The sequence below is a fragment of the Balaenoptera physalus genome, assembly GCF_965194825.1.
Source record: "Balaenoptera physalus genome assembly, chromosome: Y".
In the NCBI taxonomy this organism is placed as follows: Eukaryota; Metazoa; Chordata; class Mammalia; order Artiodactyla; family Balaenopteridae; genus Balaenoptera; species Balaenoptera physalus.
Window position 1 is genome coordinate 1,072,086 of NC_138904.1, and position 19,576 is coordinate 1,091,661.

The window sequence follows — 19,576 nt, forward strand, 5'->3', positions numbered from 1 at the left end:
AAGAAGCAGCAAGGTGAAGGAATCTCCAAATAATGATGCAGATTAAAAGCAGCCAGAACCCCAGAGAACACATGGTGTCGTTCCATTTCTAGGAAAATGTAAGTGTCTGGAAATCCCATGCTTGGAAAGTTCTAAACGATGCAATCAATGCCATAGTGACGGGAAGCAGGTCAGTGGCTGCCTGGGGCTGGGGGGGCGGGCAGGGTGGAGGAGGGAATTCGGGGAGCGATACTCAGGGCATCTTCTTGCTTGGCCCTTTGTGGGTCATTCCCTGGGGGACGGCCACACGGGGTCCACGGAGGGCAGGTCCTGTGCTTTTCAAAGGCCATGACATTTGCTGACCATGAAGGGACAGATGAAAGGGGAGGAGAAGGTCGTGTGTGTCTAACTGAGCAGGAGGGGGGGAGGCTCTTTTTGATCCCCTTGGGGGGCTCCGTTGACAACCTTGGATTCCCCACAGCCTGTGTTTCCTGCCTCCTCGGCTCTGGCTTCTGTTGCCCGTGGCTCACGCCCCCCATGTTCATTTTCAGCAACTTTAACGAGGCTTCCTGAGTAGGTGAGGCTGGACCAGGTGAGCCCTGGCTTCCCCGTGAGGCGTCGCAGACCAACATCTCAGCTGCTCCGGGAGGCGCCCTGCAGCCTCGCTTCCTGCTTTGGATTAATACACAAACCCATGCTGCCTGCTTCCCGGCGCACCTGCTCCCCTGAGCTTTCCGTTCTGTTCCTCGCTTTTCTCCTGGCCTCTCCGTGTCCGAGTTGTAAACCGTCTTCCTCCTGAACTCAGCCATCCTCTTCCAATTTCACATTCCCACCCACCTCTGCGTTTTCCCGTTAAAAGTCTTTTCCTGACAAGCCGGGCATGTGCAGCCTTTCAGGTGCCAGATGTCGTTGGTACCAAGTCTGGGAAAGACTGAGAGCAAAGAATGTTTTGAAAATTCATGGTGGCAGGACTTCCTTAGAGCAGTTTTAACGGCTGACGTCTGGGGCTGGATGACTCTCTGATGTGGGGCGTCCTGGGCCCTGCGGGGTGTGGAGCAGCTTCCCTGGTCTCCACCCGCCAGGTGCCAGGAGCTCCCCTCCCCCCAGTGTGACACCAAAGACGTCTCTGGACATTGTCATATGTCCCCTGGGGGCAAAGTCATCCCTGGTTTAGAACCACAGCCATAGACAGATAAATGGATGGATGGATGGATGGATAGATAGATACATGAGATGATAGACAGATAGGTAGATAGGTAGGTAGATAGGTAGATAGATAGATAGATAGATAGATAGATAGATAGATAGATAGATAGATAGATAGATAGATAGAGTCTCTCATGTTAGGTCAGGATTTCTCAGCCTCAGCACTACTGACATCTGGGGCTGGGTGACTCTCTGATGAGAGGCGTCCTGGGCCCTGTGGGGTGTGGAGCAGCTTCCCTGGTCTCCACCCACCAGGTGCCAGGAGCTCCCCCTCCCCGGTGGTGAAAACCAAAAATGTCCGCAGACATTGCCAAGTGTCCCCTGGGGGCACAGTCACAGTGTTTGAGCGCTACTATATTCAGTTAAAATTCCCTGGCGACAGCATCTCACACGCGTGGTCACGACTCGTTGCTTGAGGACTTCAGTGCATCCCGTGCGACTCCACAGGGACAGGACCCTGGAAGCTTGCACCTCGTTCCCCCCAGGATCCACCCCACACAGCTTTCCCTTTGCTGATTTTGCTGTGTATCCGTTCATGGGACTAAACCATGACCGTGAGTTCCACCTTGTAATAAGCCTGAGTCCTTCCAGACAGTTGTCAATCCCGGGGGGTCTTGGGAACCTTGATGCAGCGTCCAAACCCGTATCCAATCCCTGGTTTACAGAGGAGCCTGGATGGTCCAGACGACCTTCCCCAGGTGAGGGAGGCAATGATGGGGAGGAGGAGACCCCCTGCTTCTACCTGTGTTGGTTCATGAGCCCCCAGCGCACCTGAGTGCTTCCTGTTCTCCCGCATGCTTATTTCCAGAGCAGACACTTCTTGTCACACTGTTTCTTTTGTGACTGCGTATGTGCTCTTTCAGGTTTTCTCCCCACAATTTTTAACCTTTGGAGTCTGCATATTTCATTTTCTTCTCCTTCGCTGTTTCTGTTTGAACGATCGCATCCAGGCTGCTATTTTTACCCCTGAATAAGCAAGGTTATTTATATACGGAGATGCTGAGGAAAAGGAAATCTATTACCTCCGACCTAGGTCTGGGAATTTATAAAAATAAGCAGAAAATGAGTGTCTCGCCGTACCTGCTTATACGGAGGTTTCGTGCAGTCACGAGCTTGTCACTTCCAGGAAGGTATAAATTCAGGGGCAGCTGTGTTTCTGAGATTAATTTCCAGTCTGGGTCTTTGGAGGAAGGGTTGTCCATCTTGTGTGCTGGCCGTTTGGGTTGCTGTGGACAACCCAAATTCATTGATTGATTGATTATGTGGTTACAATATGGCAATACTAGCATGGCCTGGGGGTCCCCCCAAATGTGCTCACATCCTTATCTCCAGAACCTGTGAATGTGACCGTGTTTGGAAACAGGGTCTCTGCACATGGGATGAATTGAAGGATCTCAAGATGACATCTTCCTGGATTATCCGGTTGGGGTTGACCAGGGGTAACTATCCTCTTCACCTCAATCTTGCCTACAAACCCGGGTTAGATTCCAGAAACATCTGAGGACAAACGAAGCGGAAGGAACAGGGATGGTTTGCATCAGATGTGCTTTATTTAGCGGGAAGAAAATCCTCCATTACCGTATGAATACCAGCCAGTCAAGATGGTCCCAATTCACCTGCAAACGCGACCCCTTGTTTATAGGAATTCTAAGGATTCTAAGGATTTCTGAGGAGTGAAGTAAATAGGAAGGGACCCCAGGAGCTGACCCTGTAGGTCTTTGTTTCCCTAGACCGCATCTCTCCGAGGGAAAGGAGAATGATTTCTTTTGAATTCTGCACGTTGATATAGTCGGGATGAGTCCCTGCGAGGAAAATGGGTTTGCATCAAAGTGCCCAGATGCAATGGCTTCTTTCCTTTTGATGGGGATTTTTTTTTTTTAAACATCTTTATTGAAGTATAATTGCCTTACAATGGTGTGTTAGCTTCTGCTTTATAACAAAGTGAATCAGTTATACATATACAATATGTTCCCATTTGATGGGGATTTATTACCGACAGGCGTTTGGAACAGGCCACACGGAGAGAGGAACGACAGAGGCTTCCTCAGCTTCCTGCCAGCTTGGGACGATGTCTGCATGGGGGGCTCGCAGATCCTGTCGAGACAGGAGGGTGTGAGCGCCCTGACCTCGCCTTGCAGGCTGATGTTCCCAAGAAGAGCCCCAGAGCCACGAGCCTCTCCTGGCTGGCTCTGCAGACAGACCTGGAGGGGCCACTCTGTTTCTCCCCCTCCACACGGGTATTGCTGCCGCTCACCAGCTGTGATGGTTAATTCTATGCGTCAACTTAACTTTATAGATCACAGGGGCCCAGACAGCTGGTCAAATGTGATTCTGGGTGTGTCTGGGAGGGTGTCTCTGGATGAGATGGGCATGTGAATCAGTGGACTGAGTGAAGCAGGTGGTCTTCCCCAGGGTGGGTGGGCCTCGTCTAATCAGTTGAAGGTCTGAATAGAACAAAAGTGGAGGGAGAATATCTCACGGCTATCTATCTATATGTATCTACATCTATATGTATGTATCTATCTATCCTCTCTATCTATCTATCTATCCTCTCTATCTATCGTCCATCTATCATCTCTATCATCTATCTATCAATCTATCTATCTATCATTTATCTATCTATCATCTATCCTTCTGTTATCTACCTATCTTCTTTCCATCCACACATCCCATTGGTTCTGTTGCTCTGTAGAGCCCTACGGATACAGCTGGGGAAAGGACCTGGGAAAGAAGACAGGGGTGTGTGTGGATGGGGTGGGAATTGGGACGCAGGGCCCGTCCGGCAGGAGCGGGGTGAGTGGTGGGGTTGCTGTCCTGGGCAGAGCTGGTTCCAGGATGAGGAGGGAAGGGCAGGTGGGGCCCTGGGAGGAGTGGGGTCGGTAGGAGGAAGGAGGGGAGACGGGGGTCAGGGGATGGGCAGGGGTCTGGGGGATTGGGAGATGTGAGGGGTCACAGGTCAGGGGCTGCCTGGGGGAGGAGAGAGGGGCCGTCCTTACTCGGAGGAGCAGCTGCACGGACCCCAGGGGCTGCGGCTCCCGGAGTCCACACTCCCTGCAACGTGGGCGCCAACCGCGGAACCTTCACCACCGCCGGGCTCACGTCCCAGGCATCGCGTGAGGGACCAGAAAGTGCCTGGGGAGACGCCACCTTTCTTCCCTAGTTTTTGAATCCTATCCCACGTCTTGCTGAAACCCCATAGAGTCTGTGAAAGAAACTTATGCATCGGGGTCTCAAATAACACTTTTGCTTCTCCATTGTGCATGATATGTTAACTACAAATTGTATAAGATCCATGAAAACATAAATGTAATGTATGATTTGTCTATAAATTATATACATATAAATATATAAAATAGAATATTCATTGTATTCTTATACTGCTATAGGTTGCACTCTATAATATATATTATACTGTATACAATGATATATATTATTACCTTATATATTGTACTGTATATGATTATACGTATTATACTGTATATATTGTACGGCAATATTATATATTATGATATATTTATATTATATTAATTATATTATAATTTATATATATAAATTACATATAAATTTACTATATATTGTAACATAATTATATACATGGAAATAATATATATTATTTTATTAATATAATTATAATATATACATATAATGTAGAGTATACATTTTATGTATAATGTATAATATACATTTAATATATTTTATACTATATAAGGAATAAAATTAAATATGTAAATTAAATATGTAGCATGAATATTAATTAATATATATTAAAATATAAATATAATATACCATATTATTTATAGCCATATAATCATATACCTATTATATATTATAATAATCATCTTTAATCACCTATAATTATAGCTATGTAAGTATAATTCCATATGATTATGACATACAGGTAACACTTTACCTGTTTATATATAATATGTATCATATCGTTTATAAATGTATATAATGTGTACAATCTATAATTATATTGCATATGTGTGTCTCATATGTTGTAATTTACGTATAATTAAAATTATAATCATATATAAAATTATATATAATTCATACTATACAGTATAATATTCTACGTATAAGGACGCTTATCATTGGATTTAGGGCGCATCCTAATGCAGGGCGATCTCCCGGTTCCTGGCGCAGAGCTCCCGAAACCCTAGGAGCTTCCCGAGTGACGCAGGCGCGAGGAGCATCCTGCGACCCTCGGAACGAGCCCCGCCGCGCCTGAGTCTGCGCGGAGGCGTAGCCCTGGGAGGCGCGGGCCGGTTGCCCCGAGGAACCAGCCACGTGACGAGAGGGTGGGCCGTTCAGCCCCGCCCCCAGGCGCCACGCAGCGCACAGGGGGCGGGGCTCGAGCGGCGCCCGAGGCGCGAGGCTTCGGACCGTCGTGCCTGGCGGCAGCCCCGTGCAAACCCTGCGTAGCGGGGTTCCGAGAGCTTCCGGGTCGGGGAACCGGTCCGCACGTTGGGAGAGTGACGCGCCCCAGACTCCACGGAGACAGAAGCTCCGGCGCTGGGGCCCTCCCGGGCCCCGCCGTCCACCGCCCTCTCTGGCTGTCCGTCGCTTTCCGATAAACGGGTGAGTCAGCCACGTGGTGCCTGAGTTCTCTGAGGAGGCCGCGCGGGGACCCTCCGTGTGTAGCCTTGTGGGACGCAAGCGTGGGCGGCCTGGGGCCCCAGTCCCTGCGCTTGGTGGTGACGTGGGAGCCGCCCTGGGGGGCCGAGCCTTTACCCGGGAGGTCTGCGCGCACGCGGGCCCCTGTCAGAGGTGAAGTGGAGGCCACCCAGCTGTGTCCCAGGAGAACCGGAGGCTTGCTGGGTGCGGAAAGCCCACACGTTGGGTGTCGGAAGTGCTGTGAGTAGAGACACGGTTTTCCTTTAATAATAATTAATATTATTATTTTTTCTACTCCTTTGGAGCAAACACCTTCTCCTGGCGCTGACCGCTCTGCTCTTGGCCTTTTCCCCGTAAGCCAGCCTTCTCTCTGTGGTCAGAGAATTGTCTGAAGCAACAGTGAGATCATGTCTGTACGTGCTTAAAGCCTCCGTGGTTTTCCAAGGCTGTTAGAAAAAAGCACAAATTCCTTCACCTGTCCTGCTGACCGAGGAGGGGCCGCAGGTGAAGGGTGGTTCCTGATATAATGAACGTGCTTTCAGGCCGGTGGAGACGATCTCCCACGGCGTACGTCTCGGGGTTTATACTCTGTGTTCCGTTGCTTCAAGACCTTCAGAATGTTTTCTTATTACTTACGTTTGACGTAGAAAAGCGATTAAAATATTTTGGGGCTAAACGTTTTGCCCTACCACGTAAGAGCGGACCCGTTGAGTTTTGCAAGGCAGACCGTCATAGCATCTGTAAATGCGTGGTGTGACCCATGCTCCTGTTGGTCAAGACAAGTGTGTCTCTGAAATTTAATTTTGCATTTGTTGATTCTCACATAAGTACAGTAACGTGGGTGCTTTGCTTTCTTTGCACCGTAAATTGGTTTCCTGGGGTCGTTGTAATAAATGACCACAAATCAGGTGGGTTAAAACCACAGGAATTCATCCTCCCCCATCCTGGGGACCAGACATCTGAGGTCCAGGTGTCCCAGGGCCACGCGCCCTCCAGAGGCTCCAGGGGAGGGTCCTTCCCACCTCTTCCAGCTTCTGGGGGCTCCAGGCGTCCCTGAGCTTGTGGCCGCATCCCTCCCGTCTCTGCCTCTGTCTTCATGGGGCTTCTCCTCTGTGTCTGTGTCTCTCCTCTTCTGTGTCTTAGAAGGACCCTGCCATTGGATGTAGGGCCACCCTCCTCCAGGAGGACCTCATGTCAGACCCTTCACTGCATCCCATCTGCAGAGATCCCGTTTCCTAATAAGGCCCCATTTTGAGGTACCAGGCTAGGAAGTCAACTTAACACTTTGGTGGTGGGACACAATTCCACCAAGAACGCCCTCCAGCAAGCAACATGTGATACACCTTTTATTTGGGTGAATTTCCACGATTTCCATGCTCGGAGTGAGTTAAAACACGTGGAAACTTTCATCCCTAAAGCCTTGGTTCTCCCTATAAGGGAGTAGAGAGTATTTACGCATTTTCTGCGGTGCAGGTGAGACCCTCTCCCGTTTTAAATGGCCAGCCCCTCGCACCAAACGCTGCGATTGGATGTGTTTTGGGTAAAATCCATCGGGGGTGGATTGAACAAACTCCCCTCCTCTGGAAGTGTCTGCCTTTGAGAAGCAGCCCCTGCACCCTCGCCGGGACGCGGGTCCCCTTAACCACCGTGGCCGTGACATGCAAAGGGCTGCTAGTTCAGGGTTGGGGGCACTTGGACCCTGGAAGAAAGAGGCACGTTGTTCGCAGAAGGCTCTGGGCGTGTTCCTGGTGAAGCCAACGCCTTGCGCATTGGAGGAATCGAGAAAAAGTGGTGGGTGGGGGGTGTCCTGGGACTCTGGTCCTGGAGATTCTTGGGCGTCCAGGAGAAACTCAGGACCTGGTGCCGTTCTTCACGCACCTCATTTGGCATCTTACGTCTTTTTTCCTACGCCTCTTTGGGGAGGGTCTCCGTTTCCCCTATAGTAGGGGAGCCGTGAGGGCGTGTTGGGATTCGCGGCCGGTCTGGTTTTTACTTCCTTACTTCGGCGTTGCCTGGAGTTTGCTCAGCCTCAGAGGAGCCGGGTCATATTTCCTGGCTAGCTCGCAGGCTTTGCTTCCAGCGGACACGGCGGAGGACCTACTGTGTGCACGGTGCAGTCGTGGCTCCTGGAACACCAGGAAACTCAGGGATACGTTTTCTTCCCATGTGACAAAGTCGCTGTGGGGGGAGTCGGGGGGATGCTGAGGGGCTTTGTCACCTGCGCGTCACCCCAGACGGCAGGGAGAGTCCAGGCTTCTGAGCAAATCCTCCTCCTCTTCGAGGCATCGGGTCCTCCTACTTTGTCGTGAAAGCCTGTGTGGTCCCTGAGACTGTGCGTGTGTGCATGTGTGTATCCAGGTTTATGTGTGTCTGCGTATGTGTCTGTGTGTGTGTGTGTGTGTAGCTGTGTCTGTATAAGTTTACATGTATGTGCATCTTTGTCCCGCATCTGTGTGTGTCTCTGCAGTTGTGTGTCTGTGTGTGCCTGTTTATTGCTGCGTCTGTGTCTGTGTGTGTGTACGCCCGTGTGCATCTATATTTATTGCTGCGTGTGTGTGTCTGTGTGTGTACGCCCGTGTGCATCTATATTTATTCCTGCGTCTGTGTGTGTGTGTGTCTCTGCAGTTGTGTGTCTGTGTGTGCCTGTTTATTGCTGCGTGTGTGTGTGTGTGTGTACGCCCGTGTGCATCTATATTTATTGCTGCGTGTGTGTGTCTGTGTGTGTACGCCCGTGTGCATCTATATTTATTCCTGCGTCTGTGTGTGTGTGTGTCTCTGCAGTTGTGTGTCTGTGTGTGCCTGTTTATTGCTGCGTGTGTGTGTCTGTGTGTGTACGCCCGTGTGCATCTATATTTATTGCTGCGTCTGTGTGTGTGTGTGTGTCTCTGCAGTTGTGTGTCTGTGTGTGCCTGTTTATTGCTGCGTGTGTGTGTGTGTGTGTGTACGCCCGTGTGCATCTATATTTATTGCTGCGTGTGTGTGTCTGTGTGTGTACGCCCGTGTGCATCTATATTTATTCCTGCGTCTGTGTGTGTGTGTGTGTGTGTACGCCCGTGTGCATCTGTATTTATTCCTGCGTCTGTGTGTGTGTGTGTGTGTACGCCCGTGTGCATCTGTATTTATTGCTGCGTCTGTGTGTGTGTGTATGCCCGTGTGCATCTGTATTTATTCCTGCGTCTGTGTGTCTGTGTGTGTACGCCCGTGTGCATCTATATTTATTCCTGCGACTGGGTGCATCTTCTTTTGTCCTGCATCTGTGTGTGTCTTTGCGTATGTATCTGTGTGTCTGTATTTATTCCTGCATCCGTGTGTCTGTGTGTGTGTCTCGCGTGTCCCTGTGAGCTCCCCCCGAGGCCTCTCACTGCAGGCTCTTATCCCCCCGCACCCCATGTGGCTGTGTTCCCCGGGCCGGTTGTCTCTCTGTGACCATAAAGCTTGATTTAGCGGGGCGAGTATGCCTTTCGTCGGCTCTGTCAGCCCTGTTTCCTACCGTGCGGGGTCATCGAAGTTCAGGGAGTGAGGACACACGTGGCTGAGGTGGCTGAGATTCAGCATTCTCTGGGATTCAGCCTCCTACCGTCCTCGGTAGGATGCCGAGAGCAAAACGGTCTCACCTCCTGGGAGACCAGGAGGCCCGTAAACAGATGCCGTAGGACCGCGCGCCCATAAACCAGCACCGTGCACGGTGTTGCTGGGGACGCAGGGCTCAGTCTCGGGGTGGGGGGCGGTTGGGGGCAGGAGGGTTTATGAGGCCCTAAAGCCGCCAGGGCCCCATGCTGTGCATGGTTTTTATTGCACTGTGGCCCCTCTCTCGTCCCCAAGGACTTTATTCTCATGCCCGAGGATTAGCCGGCAGAGTGTCATAAACTGGAGACCGCGCCTGTCTCGGAGAGGAATTTTATTTTGTTGGTGAATAGACCTGGGCCTGAGCAGAGCCTTGGGATCCTGAATTAAAACATGAACCACACACTTATTCTGTTTCTTCTCTGCTAAATGCACGATTCCATTTTTTGGTACAAGTGCGCATTGATTAAACGTGAGTCTCACCAGGCATTGAACGAAAACCCGTGAACGTTTTATGGAAACCTACAACCTGCATGTCTTTATAAAAATATCCATGATCTGAAAGCTGGAATGAAGTGATTTATTCGTCCATCGCTGTGATGGATTGTTTCTGGGGGATTCACGGCGAACCGTCAGAGAGTTGTGATAGTGATTCTTTGTGAGAATGACTCGTTGGATGGTTATATTATTCTCTGGCTTTTGGCTCCTTGTGGGTAGATGGTGGACTGTTCTTGAATGATCGTCAAGGTCAACTAGCAGCTAGAAGCTGGTCGCTGTATAACCAGTTCACCGAAAGAAGTATCTCTAGGTCAGAACATCAGAACTCTATTGCTCGGCAGAATTCAGTGAAAGAAGGTTTAGTTCTGAGGGGGTTCACTTATTTTTGACTAGAGAGGATTTTTTAAAAATTGAAGTATAGTTGTTTTACAGTGTTTTGTTCATTTCAGGTATACAGCAAAGTGATTCAGTTATACATATGTACATATATATATCTGTGTGTGTATATATATATATATATATTCTTTTTTAGCGTCTTTTCCATTATAGGTTATTACAAAATATTGGGTGTTGTTCCCTGTGCTATACAGTAGGTCCTTTTTGTTAATCTATTTTACATATAGTAGTTTGTATCTCTTAATCCCAAACTCCTAATTTATCCCTCCCCCCCTTCCCCTTTGGTAACCATAAGTTTGTGTTCTATGTCTGTGAGTCTCTTCCTGTTTTGTAAATAGGTTCATTTGTGTCATATTTTAGATTTCACAGATAAGTGATATCATATGATATTTGCCTTTCTCCTTGTTGCTTATCCATCCTATATATAATAGTTTGCATCTACTAACCCCAAACTCCCAATCCATCCGTCCCCCCCGCCCCGCCTTGGCAACCACATGTCTGTTCTCTATATTTGTGAGTCTTTTTTTTTTTTGGTAGCTAAGTTCATTTGACTTGTATTTTAGATTCCACATATGAGTGATATCATACAGTATTGGTTCTTCTCTGACTTACTTCACTTAGTATGATAATCTCTAGCTGCATCCATGTTGCTGCAAATGGCATTATTTTATTCTTTTTCATGGCTGAATAGTATTCCAGTGTGTGTGTGTGTGTGTGTGTGTGTGTGTGTGTGTGTGTGTGTGTATGTATATATATATATATATATATACCACAAGGAGATGGGTTCTTTTTTCGGTTTAATATGGCTTGATTGGGGGGCTTCCCTGGTGGCGCAGTGGTTGAAAGTCTGCCTGCCAATGCAGGGGACACGGGTTCGAGCCCTGGTCTGGGAAGATCCCACATGCCGCGGAGCAACTAGGCCCATGAGCCACAACTACTGAGCCTGCGCGTCTGGAGCCTGTGCTCCGCAACAAGAGAGACCGCGATAGTGAGAGGCCCGCCCACCGCGATGAAGAGTGGCCCCCGCTTGCCACAACTAGAGAAAGCCCTCGCACAGCAACGAAGACCCAACACAGCCAAAAATAAATAAATTAATTAATTAATTAAAAAAAATATGGATTGATTGGGACAGCATTTCATCGTAGGGTCCTTGGAGGCTGGTGGGACCGCCAAGGAGGCGAGGTAGTGGATGCCAGGGCTCCAGGAGCCCTTTCCCTGGAGCCACATGGGGTGGAGGACAGTGGGCTTCCAGGGTGGGGCCCCAGGGTGCACTGCCCTGTGGGGGAGTATCCGATGTGTCCCTGTCTGTCCTGGGTTCCAGACACTGTCACGAGGGTGGAGGCCAGCAGACGGCTGCTGTGGGTTGTCGCCGTGCCCTGTGCCCCCACCCTGTGGGTGGTCACTGTGCCCCTTGGGCGTGGCAGGAGTTTCCCAGAGGGGCCATCTGGTGCATCCCTCTGGTCGACCAGGCGCTGCCATCCCTGGTTCACTGGTTCATTGGTCCTCATTCCATCGTGTGATTCCGTTGATGTGATGTTCTCACCAGGCTGCCACTTGACCTCTGCTGGGGGGCTTTGAGGACTTGGGAAAGAGCTGATACTACCCGTTTGTAGTCCTCAAATACCAGTTTGTAACCTTAGACCCATGGGTGATTCAGCCTGTTGCCTGCGGTAAAGAAGCTTGGACACCCTGGTTCTCCCACTCAGGACCAGAGTCCCGGGGGTGAGGGGCTCCTGCCTGGATCCAAAATGCTGATATTTTATGTGATGTTTGTATTCACTTTGATTTTTAAAAATCTTGCACTAGACATTATTTATCTTGCTTTCTGGTTGTTGTTGTTGTTTTTTTTTTTGGTGTCATCTTCAATTTTCTGCCTGAGGGCAGTGCCTTGCTCTCCTCACCCTAATCCTGACCCTGCTTAGCAGCGAGCTTTTTTCACTGTTTACCTGTACAAACGGGATGCAGATACCCTCACTCTGGGGCATTCGTGAGTTATGTGCCCAGCAGAACATCTGGCCACAAAATAAATTCAAGTGTCGATGTTACCCTTTAGGGCAACTATAATAATACCAGCACGGAGAAAGATGAGAGCGCGGGGGTCTGTGGAGCCCTGGACAGGAAGGGGACCCTCCGTCAGTCACTCGGATGCAACGCGCAGAAACAAAGTCTTCTAATGACTTGATCTGCCCCCTTTGCCATTGTTTTTTAAAATTTTTTTTAATTGAAGTGTAGTTGATTTACAATATTGTGTTACTTTCAGGTGTACAGCGAAGTAATTCAGTTATATTTACATACATATATATGTATTTTTTCCAGATTCTTTTCCCTTATAGATTATGACGTGTGGGGTAGAGGTGAGATTTTCAGATGTTGCAGGTGCCGATGGAAATGTGTCTACATCGTATCTCTTCACTTCACATTTCTATTTAATGAAGTATTCCATTCCTTTCTTGGTGTGGACCAAGGTGTGTTTTTGGAAGCCTCCCAGAGAGGGAGATAGAAACTCTCCCTCTGTTCCTCTCACTTCTGGTGTGAGGGGCCAAGTGAATTAAGGACCTTTGTTCTTTATTTTAAAATTGCATTTAATTATTAAAAAAAATTTTTAAACTTTTTTATTGAAGTATAGTTGATTTACAATGTTGTGTCAGTTTCAGGTGTACAGCAAAAGTGATTTTATACATGTGTTGTATATATAATATGTATATTATTTATATATATCATTTATATATTCTTTTTCAGATTGTTTTCCATTATAGGTTATTACAAGATATTGAATATCATTCTGTTATACAGTAGGTCCTTGTTGTTTATCTATTTTATATACAGTAGTGTGTATCTGTTAATTCCAAATTCCTAATTTATCCCTCCCCCGCTTCCCCTTAGGTAACCATAAGTTTGCTTTTTATGCCTGTGAGTCTATTTCTGTTTTGTAAATAAGTTCACTTGTGTCTTTTTTTAGATTCCACATATAAGTGGTATCATAGGGTATTTGTCTTTGTCTGGCTTACTTCACTTAGTATGATAATCCCTAGGTCCATCCATGTTGCTGCAAATAGTGTTATTTCATCATTCTTTTTTATGGCTGAGTAGTATTCCATTGTATATATGTACCACATCTTCTTTATCCATTCCTCTGTCGATAGACGTTAGGTGCTTCCATGTTTTGGCTGTCGTGAATAGTGCTGCTGTGAACATTGGGGTGCATGTATCTTTTTGAATTAAAGTTTTGTTCGGGTATATGCCCAGGAGTGGGATTGCTGGATTATATGGTCAGCTTTCTCTTTCTTGGTTGAATAAATGGTGGAGCCTTCAAAACTAAAATAAGCGCATCTTTTTTTTTTTTTTTTTTTTAATTTTTTTTTTTTTTAAGACGGCATCTTTAAGATCGAGGACTGTGTTAGATTATGCACCACTCCTGACTTAGTGCTTTTTTTTTTTTAAATTAATTAATTAAGTAATTAATTTTTTTGGCTGTGTTGGGTCTTCGTTTCTGTGCGAGGGCTTTCTCTAGTTGTGGCAAGCGGGGGCCACTCTTCATCGCGGTGCGCGGGCCTCTCTTGTTGCAGAGCACAGGCTCCAGAGGCGCAGGCTCAGTAGTTGTGGCTCACGGGCTTAGTTGCTCCGCGGCATGTGGGATCTTCCCAGACCAGGGCTCGAACCCGTGTCCCCTGCATTGGCAGGCAGATTCTCAACCGCTGCGCCACGAGGGAAGCCCATATAAGCGCATCTTTTTCTATGCACTGCTTCCTAATGCCTTTTTGGGGGGCGGCACAGGCGGGGGCCAGTTCATGAAATGTTCTCCCTTTTCAGTGCATTCCTCGTCATCGTATTTCCCTTGCCTTCCTTCCCCTCCCCCTCCCCCCTTTCTGATGTATCCACTTCAGTCACCTTCTCCAGTCTCCACTCTTAGGACCCAGAGTCTGATGTTCTGGATTTCATGGAATTGCATATGCATGTGTCTCTGCAATTTTGCATCTGATCTCAAAGTGTAGGGAGTATACTTTGTAAAGAACCCAGATGATTTAAGTGCTGTGTGCTTGATATGGGATCTGCTTCTTGAGTGCCTGGGTCTCTGTTCTGTGGTTCCACTGAGAAACGTACATGTTATTGTTACTGTTTTGTTTTTTAAGCATTTTAGCTAAGCCTCTTCAGGGGGAGGGCAGGGGGCAGAGATGATAGGTAGGTAAGTAGGTAGATACATAGATATAGATAGATATTGATGTACATATAGGTAGATAGATGGATAGGTAGATGGACAGATGGATGGACGAGAGAAAAGTGATAGGTAGATACATAGATGTTAGGTAGGTAGGTGGATAATAGAGGTTATACATATAAGTGAAACTGTGGACAGTGTATTGGGGACTTTTATTATGTCATCTTCTTCTGAAGAGTACTTAGTTTTGTTTCAAGAAGCGGATGCAGCATCTCCTTGAGCTTGAAGACACCTGGTTGTGGGTTTCTGTGGGTGGATTGATCTTCGTTTTGCCCTTTGTCCTGGGGCGTATTCTCTCGACCTGGGTCGTGGCCCTTACTCCTCAGGCCTGGTCATTCCGGGGGCTCCGTGGAAGGTCTCTGATGTCCGTCAAGCCCGTCTGACGGGCAGGGTGAGAACTGCAGACTCTATTGCCCGTCAGGGAGCAGGTGCAGAAATGCCGGCCGCTGACTTCAGACTCCAGCTCCTGCTTCAGGCTGCACGTCCCGCTTCAGACCGCACGCCCCGCTTCAGGCCACACGCCCCGCTTCAGACCGCACGCCCCGCCGCAGACTGCACGCCCCGGGGTCTTTGCAGCTGTGTCCCCACCCGCTACAACGTGTGACGGGGGAGTCGGCCACGATGTGAGCAGAAATTTGTTCTGCAAATGTTGGTGTTCCACGGTTCCTTTCTTTTCTTTTACTTCCTCAGTTTCCACCCACACTAAGCCGCTCAGCAAGGCCGTCCCTTGCTTCCTGACCTCCGACCCCCAGAAGCTGTGGACCACGGCAGGGGGCTGCCCTCAGACAGCAGTGTAGATGGATATCAGTCTCACCCTTGTGATTCCTCTCCCCCAAGGGCCCTTCCTCCAGCAGCTTCTGCTTTTGCTGGTTCCAGCTCAGTGCCTTCAACACACATTTCTCTATTTTATCCAAAGTTCATCGTTGCTCTTAGCATGAGATTTTATCTTTCTCCAGCAAACACGCTGTCACTGGTGTCCTGACTTCGATGGCACTCTATTTTTTTTTGCACTTTGTAGTTTGTATTTATGGTAGTTTGGCCAAAGATAGATACTAAAATAGAATAACAGCGAGAAACTCTTTCCTTTTTTGCTGTTCTGCATTGATGATTGGATGGAAACTTAGAAGCTGGTCATTTTCCCATAAGAATACATAAAGAAGAATCACGTAAGCAAACATAGGATTGCTTTTCTTAAATAAAGATTTAATTAACAGTTATTTTCCTTCCAGTTTTATTGAGCTCTAATGGACACACAGCACTGGATAAGTTGAAGGTGCACGGCATAATGATTTGAGTTACCTACATCATGAAATGATGACCACAGTAAGTTTAGTAAACATCCATCATCCCGTATAGACACAGAATGAAAGCAATAGGAATTGTTTTCCTTGTGATGAGAACTCTTAGGATATACTTTCTTAACAACTTGCATCCATAACACAGAGCAGTGTTAATTACATTTATCATGTTGTACCTTACATCCCTAGGGCTTACAACTGAACGTCTCATATGTCTTAACAATCATCCAATTCCTCCACCTCTGGCGACCACAAATCTGATCTCTTTTTCGATGATGGCTCTCTTTAATTTTGCTGACTTTTTTTCTTGGCTGTCATTTGTAAGAGTGAGGTTTCTTCCAGAGCGCTGGGACTCTGTCAGGAGGATGTAGTGCCCTGCCCGTATCCTGAGACGCCGTCTGCAGACAGTTTCCACTGGGGCTGTGGGTTCCTGTGTCCCTCTGACCCGTTTAAACTCATGCGTGGTGAAGCAAGAGTCTGGGACATAATAGCATCGCGTGAACACCCAGGAGGAACAGGAGGGTGAGACGGAAGGACCCTGCTTTGTCCTCCTGCAGGGCGAAAATTCTGGGTGTGCTCCAGGAGCCACCCCCAGAGGGACTGGTGAGCCCCAGAAGGGCAAGCCCCTCCCCACTCCAGTGACATAATAAAAAATACATGCATTTAGTCTCTGCCCCTGTCTTCTGGCACACGACACCGAAAACCCTTGGAATCTCCGAAGCCATAAGGTCTTTTGTAGGCTAACCGGTGGCTCCTGGTTGGCCTCAGGATGGAGCTTGTTGCCATGGAGACCAACCCTGACTAGAGAGTTGGAAATTTCAGGCCAGCCCCCTGACCGTCATCTGGGGAGAAGGGAGGGGCTGGGGGTTGAGTTTAATCCCCCCCCCCCCCCCCCCCGGGGACAATAATTTAATCAGTCATGCCTACTGTACTGTGGACAAAAAAGGTCACCTGTGTCGACTGGAAAAAAAAAAAAAAGCACAACCTAAAAGTTGAGAATTATGTTTTATTTGGTGGAGAAAACTGAGGACTTAAGCCCAGGAGACAGCTTCTCAGATAGCTTGGAGGGACGGCTCCAAAGAAGTCCAGGAGGAGTCTGGATATATAAGAGTTTCTGCAACAAAAAAACCCTGGGTAGTCTGAACGTCAAAAGATTACTGTTAATTAAAGAAATCAGGCATCTCAAGGTAATGAATTTAACGCTTTTCTTTGTATGGAAAGATGCAAGAGTCTGGGCATCCTGTGTGTTCCCATCCTGAGTCTCCGCAGGGCTCACCTTCCAGGGCCAAGGCAGTGGCGGAGGGCTTGATGGCTGCAGCATCCTTTGTTTGTTGATATGGCACGTGACATTTTCCATTCACACCTGCCGTATCAGTAAACAGAGGACGTTGAGGCCGACAAGCCCTGGCCACTGCAGCTGCCCCCAGCGGTGCACCCTGGGGGCACTCAGGTTGGAGAAAAACAGGATCCTGGCCCTAGGTGGCTAAGGTGCACATCAAAGGAATGATTTGGATGAGCCCAGACTCTTGTATCTTCCCATACATAGAAAAGCTGCTAAATTCATTCACTTGAGACGTCTTTGTTTTGTAATTAGCAGTAATCTTTTGATGTTCAACAACGTGTTTTTTTCTTCCAGCAAAACTCCTATATAACCGGGCTTCTGCCTGACCTCTTTGGAACCGTCCCTCAGAGCTGTGAGAGGCTACCTCTCAGGCCTAAGTCCTCAGGAAGGTCACCGAATAAAACATAATTCTCGATCTTTAGGTTGTGCATTTTTTTCAGTCGATAGTTCGAAGCCTCCGTAAAAATCCCTGAACTGGGGGTGTCAGCGAGCTTCCGGGTCGGTGAACAGGTTTCCACGCACAGCTTCCGTGGGGCTGCTCCCGAGTTGCGTCGTTCTGTAACAGACCTGTACTCCAACAAGTGCACTGTTTTTCTGAGTTCTGTGAGCCCCTCTAGCAGATTACGGAACCTGGAAATGAGATCGTGGGAACCTCCGACGCACACCTGGTCGGTGAGGAGCACAGGTGGCGTGCTGGGACTTTTGGATGGGCGTCTGAAGTGGGGGCAGTTTTGTGGGGCCGAGTCCTCAACCCGTGGCATCAGACACTCCCCCTACGATAGTATCTGGACTGAGTTGCGTGGTAGGACACCCAGCTGGTGTCTTGAAATTCGGTTGAGAATTGGTCGACGTGGTGGCCAGAGGTATTGAGAGTAACATGATGTATAAATAGAGAAGCGCCCCCCCCCAAAAAAAACACGCTTCTTTGGACCACCTCTCAAATAAATTCCTTGTCCCCTACTCCTTGTCGGAGGGTCTGCTTTGGGGGAACGTTTTGGGGTGGGGGAGCCCCCCTCCCCCCTGTGCTGTTGAAGAAGCATGCAAGAAATCTAGGAATCCCAGCCCCCAAATTAGCTCGTTTTGCCTGTTCTTTCTGCTGCCTCTAGTGTGTGGATGGAATGGGGTCCTCCGTGTGTGAACTTGCAGTCATGCGCTGCCTCAATCAGAAGCTGGTTCTTTGCGACTAGAGATGATCATACGAAGTGAAGTAAGGCAGACAGAGAAAAACAAATGCCATATGATATCACTTACGTGTGGATTCTAAAATATGGCGTAAATGGACTTATCTGTGAAGCAGAAACAGACTCACAGACAGAGACAACAGACTTGTGGTTGCCGAGGGGGAGGGGGGGGGAGGGATGGAGTGGGAGTTTGCGATTAGCGGATGCAAACTATTATATATATAGGATGGATGAACAACAAGGTCCTGCTGTAGAGCACAGGGAACTATATTCAATGTCCTGCGATAAACCATCACGGAAAAGAGTATGAAAAAAGAAGGTGATTCTTGTTTTACAGAACATTTCTTTCACCCCAAGGCATCAGGAAAAGGGTGAGGTGTCGGCCAGCCCAGGTCCCGAGGAGCATGTGTTTGATACGCCCTTTGAAGGGGAGAGGAACGCTTGTGTGGAGGTGACACGTACATACTCTGAGAGACAGCTGTCATTATTTTATACCAACGACCCACGTGCTTTCCTCTTCTGACCACAGATAATGAGGCCCTTGATGGGTTATCCTGCTGTGTAATTAAGCGTCCTCCAAATCTCTTCAGTTGGTCCCTAAGTTTCCAGGTGGACTGTTTTATTCTATGAAAGGTGCTCAAAGGACTCCCTGGGTGTTTCTACCGAGTGTACCTTCCAGACGAGCAAAGACGCAACAAAAGCAAAAATAGTTACTGTTTCCGGTTCTGTTCACCATATCACAAACGCTTCCCTGCAGAGAGGCAGAGATGGATGCAATGACAGAGCCTTTGCTTATGAATCAAATGTTTCCATCGTTGAGACAAAGGCAACAATAACTGTTGACATGTGTTCATTTATCAGCTCACTCCACTCAAAGCCACCTTGTTGCCGGGCGCGTGCTTTCCCATAATTTCTCAGGTTGGCCTCCGTCGTTGCAGTTAAAATGCAGATCTACTCGCTGAGGATGCTTTATGGTTATTATTCCAGTCTTGATGTTCTGGAGCCTAGAATAACAGGAGGTGCAGAGGGCCATGGGGATGTGCATCTTCCCTTATTCAAGGTCATCTCAATGTCACAGAGCTGACAGGGGCACAGGCAGTTCCCCCTCCTCCCTGTCATTGGTTCTCTATTCTTCTCCGCCATCACCAGATCCTTAGGCAAAGGCATGAGGAGTAAGGAAAGACCCTTTTCCCAAGACGAGGCCTGTCTGGCTCTGGGTCCCATCCTCTGCTTTGCCAGCTCAGGACTCCCCCTTCCTCCCGGGAAACATTCCACGAAC

General features: G+C 48.2%; 1 protein-coding gene and 1 long non-coding RNA gene across 2 annotated transcripts in view; both read left to right on the top strand.

Annotated features, from left to right (window-relative positions):
* Positions 1 to 3,688, top strand: part of LOC309653439 (acetylserotonin O-methyltransferase-like) — a 45,635-nt gene extending 41,947 nt beyond the window's left edge. Inside the window, exon 7 of the mRNA XM_082448132.1 lies at positions 3,185 to 3,688. Within this exon, the coding sequence (XP_082304258.1) occupies positions 3,185 to 3,561 (377 nt within the window). The 3' untranslated portion in view covers positions 3,562 to 3,688. The remainder of the gene's footprint in view (positions 1 to 3,184) is intronic.
* Positions 3,689 to 5,257: 1,569 nt separating this feature from the next.
* LOC309653460 lies at positions 5,258 to 17,320 on the top strand. Its single transcript, XR_014259194.1, has 3 exons — positions 5,258 to 5,766; positions 12,577 to 12,725; positions 15,167 to 17,320. It is a non-coding gene; the product is annotated as an uncharacterized lncRNA (long non-coding RNA).
* Positions 17,321 to 19,576: the final 2,256 nt, after the last annotated feature.